Here is a 5,349-nt window from a genome sequence, read left to right as displayed (position 1 = left end):
TTTTTAAAGATTTATTTATTTATTATATGTAAGTACACTGTAGCTGTCTTCAGACACTCCAGAAGAGGGCATCAGATCTTGTTACAGATGGTTGTAAGCCACCATGTGGTTGCTGGGATTTGAACTCTGGACCTTCAGAAGAGCAATCGGGTGCTCTTACCCACTGAGCCATCTCACCAGCCCTTGGTTTGGTTTTTTTAAGACAGGGTTTCTCTGCAAAGCCTTGTCTGTCCTTGATACTTGCTCTGTAGGCCAGGCTAGCCTGGAACTCGCATAGATTCTCCTGCCTCTGACTCCTAAGTGCTTCAAAGCTCTTTAAAGAATTAAAGGCAGAGTTCATGGTTTAGAGAGGCAGATATACTCAGAATCACACAGAAAAGACACTTGGAGGTGGGTGTGTAATTACAGACCAAGGAAGATGGGTGACATGAAAAACTGTGTGGCCCACACCTACAGCTGCAGCTGGAACCTTAAGGAAATATGCATCCGCCGGTCGTGGTGGTGCACGCCTTTAATCCCAGCACTCAGGAGGCAGAGGCAGGCAGATTTCTGAGTTCGCGGCCAGCCTGGTCTACAGAGTGAGTTCCAGGACAGCCAGGGCTACACAGAAAAACCCTGTCTCGAAAAACCACCAAAAACCAAAAAACAAAAAATCAGGAAATATACATCCTCCTACCCTCCCAAACCTGCTGAGTCGGCAACCCTGGGGTTTGACTCAGCAAACTACTTGAACAAACCCTCCAGGTGCTTTGGAACCATTGGCATAGCCAGAGGAAACAGAGAGATGTCTTGAAGGAGCCAAGAACTGAAAGATGGGGAGTTACAAACTCAGGATGAAGAGCATGAGCAAGCCCTGGTGGGAAAGACCCAGATGTGTTCAGCAGAAGTAGGTAAGGCGTTCATGAGAGCAAATGTCCATGGCATCCTCTGCTGTGGAGAAGGAGCTCCAAGCAACGAGAGGCCGAGAAAGAGTACAAGCTAGCTGGCTGGCTATGGTTTTCCAAGACTCCGTAGCCCTGACTGTCCTGTCCTGTCCTGGAACTCACTCTGCAGACCAGGCTGACCTTGAACTTAAATATTTTCCTGCTTATGCCTCCTGAGTGCTGGATTAAATGTATGTGCCACCGTTGCCCGGCTCTTAGCCAGTTTGTTGGTGGTGGTAGTTTTTTTTAAAAAAAATACTTTAAAAAAAATTATTATTATACATAAGCACACTGTAGCTGACTTCCAGACACACAAGAAGAGGGCATCAGATCTCGTTATGGGTGGTTATGAACCACCCTGTGGTTGCTGGGATTTGAACTCAGGACCTTTGGAAAAGCAGTCAGTGCTCTTGCCCGCTGAGTCATCTCTGCAGCCTTGTTGTTTGTTGTTGGTTTTTAATATTTTTATGCTGGGCTAATGCCTTTAATTCCAGTACTCAAGAGGCATAGTCTGGTGGATCACCCTAGCAAGGCCAGCCTGAACTACAGAGTGAGTTCCAGGACAGCCATGGCTACACGGAGAAATCCTGTCTTGAACCCTTCCTCAAGATATTTTTATTATTATTTTGTGTGTATGGGTATTTTGCCTCCAAGTGCATGCAATTCCCTCATAAACCAGAAGATGGCACCAGATCCCTCAGAGTTACAAATGAGTGAGCTGCCCTGTGGATGTTGGGATTTGAACCTTGTTCCTCTGGAAGAGCAGCCAGTGATCTCAATCACTGAGCTATCTCTCCAGCCCCTCAGGCAGTTTTAAAATCTAATTTAGCAATTGAGATGGATAATCAGACAAAAAGATGTGAGCGAGGAAGAGACAACTTGGAGAGGGGCCAGGGCACGGGCATGGGGGCTAGAAGGAGAAGGGCCAGGGCACGGGCATGGGGGTTGGAAGGAGAGGGGCCAGGGCATGGGCATGGGGGTTGGAAGGCTCACAGCTGTGTGTGTGATGGGAGCAGAGACAGGAAGGGACCATTGGTACTGCATCAAATAAACTTTATTGCATGTCTTCAAGAGACAGAAGTACAGCCTTGACCACAACACTCGCACAAACTAACAACTCAAAGAAGAAGAAGAAAAAAAACTAACCATGAAGCACTGCACACAGAGCTATGACTGAGGTAGGCAGGAGGGCTGGGGGGCTTGGTACCCCACAGTCAGCACAGATAGGGCTGGAGGGACCCCTAGATGAAGAGCTCTGCCTGGATCTTGAGGAGAGTGGGCCACTGGAGGACAATGACACCACCCATGGTATTCCTGGGACATGAAGGCCTACACCAGGAAGTAACCAAGAGAAGCTACCTGGTGGGGCAGGGAGGCCAGGAGCCTGGGACCTGGTTTCCCTGAAGGTGATGGACACAGAGAAGACAGAAGTCACCCTCCTGTCCAGGGAGTGGTTTGAACTCAAGGGCTGGGTGATGCCAGCACAGTGGCTGGTCTCTGAGTCCTCCTTCAGAGGGGCAGCTATGGCATGGTGGCCTAGGCGATTTTTATGTACTTTGTGCCCCTGCTTCCTGGACAGAAGCGGTCTGGTGAGGTGGGCTGGAGGTGGGTGTGTCTTGGAGTCCGTACAAGGTTTCTTGTTTATTGGTTTCTTGCACGTTGGCTCCTTAACTCTCTGGATGATACAAGGTGCCTCTTGCTTTTGCACCAGAAAGCTGGGTGCTTTAGCTTGGTTTTCCATGCTGCTATCAGCCATGATTCTGTTGTGGGGTTGCCAGTATCGCCTGGCCAGGCTCATCTCCACAGGCGCAGTAGGTATTCATAGCTAAGGAAGGTGGCAGCATTGACTGGAAAGGCACGGGCGCTGTTGAGTGTCATGCCCTTGAAGAAGACCCCTATTCCCTCCTGCCGGAAGCTGCTTGCCATACAGTCCAGCATCCCTCCATACTTTCTTCCCTTCAGCCCATCCATCTGCATCCGGGACTTGATCACATCAAAAGGGGTGGCCGTGATCCAGGAGGCTATGCCTGCAAAGCCCCCTGCCACCAGAACTGTGGCTGAACCTGGGACAGAGGGAGCCAGGGTTGAGTCAGACTAGAACAGAGCATCTTCCAGTCCCCGCCTTTAGTCCCCTCCCTAGCCTCTGCTGTCCCCCAACCCCACCCCACCTCACCCCACTTACTGGGATTCTGGCCTTCTGGTGTGTACTGGCGACATAGCCCTTCATAGGTGACAAAGTACATTCCCAACGTAGGAGTGTCTCTCAACACCAGGGCCCAGGAGCCTCTGAACAGTCCCTGGGGTCCTTCTTCTCTCAAGATGGAGGCTGCACAGTGCACAGGGCCTCGGTACCGGGGCATAGAACTCGCTATCTGCATCCTTGGCTCTGTCTGGTTTTGTAGACGAACTTTGATAAGGTCAAAAGGAGCCAGGCAATAGGCCTGTGGAGAAAGACATGGAGGGGACTGGGTAGGGCTTAGACTTGGAAAATGTCTGCTTTTCATCACAGCAGGGCAGAGAGGCTCCTGCCATCAACTCCTAGCCTCTCACAGACATGGCTGGGTTTGGCCAACTGTCTGGGTGCAGTTGAGAACACGCTGCCTCCCTTATTATCAGGCCTGATAGGCTCAGCACTGGCCACTCCTCCTGAGATAGCAGGCACAGGCACTCAAGGACATGTGGGTCTAGGCTACTGGCCTCCCTGATTCCAGGGAGGACCACATGTTTGCAGGGGCTGGGGCTCAGCAGCAGGAAACTGTGAGGAGCTGAAGCTGCAGAGCCGACCCAACATCATAGAGTTGCTCTCCCTTCTGCACTACACCTCTGAAGCCCCAGGGCACCCCTCCCTGCCTCTGTCCAAAAGGGCTGACAGGGGTGAGATGGTGGTAACAGGTGGGACTTGGTAGGCAATAGAGCCCTTAGATAGCCAGGACACAGATCTGGGGTGGCACTGGACTGAGCTGAGAGGATGTGAAGAAGAGGAGGTCACTATACCAGTGAGGTTTGAGTCAGGGATGTAACTAGTTCAAGCAGCTAGCTGTTCAGGGCGACATGTGCCTTTAATCTCTGTACTAGGAAGGCAGAGGCAGGCAGATCTCTGTGAATTCAAAGCCAGCCTGGTCTACAGAGCCAATTCTAGGCCAGCCAGAGCTACAGAGTGAGACCCTGTGTCCAGACAAAGCAAGAGAAGCCACTGAAGTTCAAATGAGGTTCTACCTGGGTGTGTGGGGCTCCTGCCTGTAACTGGTGTTCTGGCTGGGTGTGCTAGACTCATGTCTGTAACCTAAAGGCTTCAAAGAAAGAACTACAAAGAGTTCAGGGCCAGCCAAAGCTACACAGTGAGCTCCAGGCCAATGTGGGCTACGGCAGACTGAAAGTATCTCAATAACCCAGATACTGGGGCTGGAGAGATGGGGGCTCAACAGTTAAGAGCACTGGCTATGCCTCCAGAGAACCTAGACTCAATTCCCAGCATCCACATGGTGGCTCTGTAGCCATCTGTATCTTCAGTTGCAGATCCAACACCCTCTTCTGGCTCCAGTGGGCACCAGGCATGCACATGATCCACATACATGCATGCAGGCAAAACATCCACACACATAAAATACTAATTAATTTTAAAACATTTACTACAAAAGGGAAAAAAAACCCAACCAGGGCTGGAGAGATGACTCAGTGGATAAGAGTTTATACTACTGTTCAAAGGACCTGAGTCTGGATACGGACACCCATCTGGGATACCTCAGTTGCAGGGTATCATACACCCTTTTCTGGATTTCTTAGGCAGAAATGAAATTTGATCTTAGAATTAAAATAAACATTAAAAAGAATCAAAGAAAGCTGCTGGCAGTGTCACATGCTGTCGCCCTAGCACTGGAGAGACAGAGGCAGGGTCCCGGCTGCAGCTGGCTTGTGATTGGTGTGCGCTTGGTGTCTGGCTAGGACCTCCTGAGCACTTGTGCAGCTTGAGGTCTAGTTGGCAGTGGAGGGGCTGGCAGCTGACTGGTGCTGGGTTCTGGCGGGTGCAGGCCACATTTCATGCTTCTGCCACAGCAGAGGGTGGAGCCCCTTTGCAAAATGGGGCTGATGTTTTTCCCAGAGCCTGCCAGCAGGGCTGAGCTGAGATATTTAGGAGTAGGTTCCTGATCTGGAGCTCCAGGGCTCAAGCAGGGGCGTCTCATGGGCTGGGAACCGTGGCGCCTAAAGGGCTGCTTAACCCGTAACCAAGCCCACAAGCAAAGTCTGTGGCAACAGAAGCCTTCAGCTCCTGCCTCTTCCTCTCACATCCTCATTGAAATACAATTGGCAGCCAGGCAGTGGTGGCACAAACCTTTAATCCCAGCACTTGGGAGGCAGAGGCAGGCGGATTTCTGAGTTCGAGGCCAGCCTGGTTTACAGAGTGAGTTCTAGGATAGCCAGGGCTACA

The 5,349-nt window shown here is 51.1% G+C and overlaps 1 protein-coding gene across 3 annotated transcripts in view; it reads right to left on the bottom strand.

The window, feature by feature from the left end:
* Positions 1-1,959: 1,959 nt before the first annotated feature.
* The window catches only part of Slc25a45 (solute carrier family 25 member 45), an 8,273-nt gene continuing 4,883 nt past the window's right edge, over positions 1,960-5,349 (bottom strand). For 2 of the 3 annotated variants that reach the window (XM_021212900.2, XM_029540539.1), the window contains exons 5-6: positions 3,106-3,364; positions 1,960-2,986 (exon numbers count right to left, since the gene is read on the bottom strand). In XM_021212900.2, coding sequence (XP_021068559.1) covers positions 2,718-2,986; positions 3,106-3,364 — 528 coding nt within the window. In that variant the 3' untranslated portion in view covers positions 1,960-2,717. The remainder of the gene's footprint in view (positions 2,987-3,105; positions 3,365-5,349) is intronic. The other variant, XM_029540542.1, reaches the window with a different exon arrangement.

This window comes from Mus pahari, chromosome 1 (assembly GCF_900095145.1).
Source record: "Mus pahari chromosome 1, PAHARI_EIJ_v1.1, whole genome shotgun sequence".
Classification (NCBI taxonomy): domain Eukaryota; kingdom Metazoa; phylum Chordata; class Mammalia; order Rodentia; family Muridae; genus Mus; species Mus pahari.
This window is presented reverse-complemented; position numbering and strand designations above follow the sequence as displayed.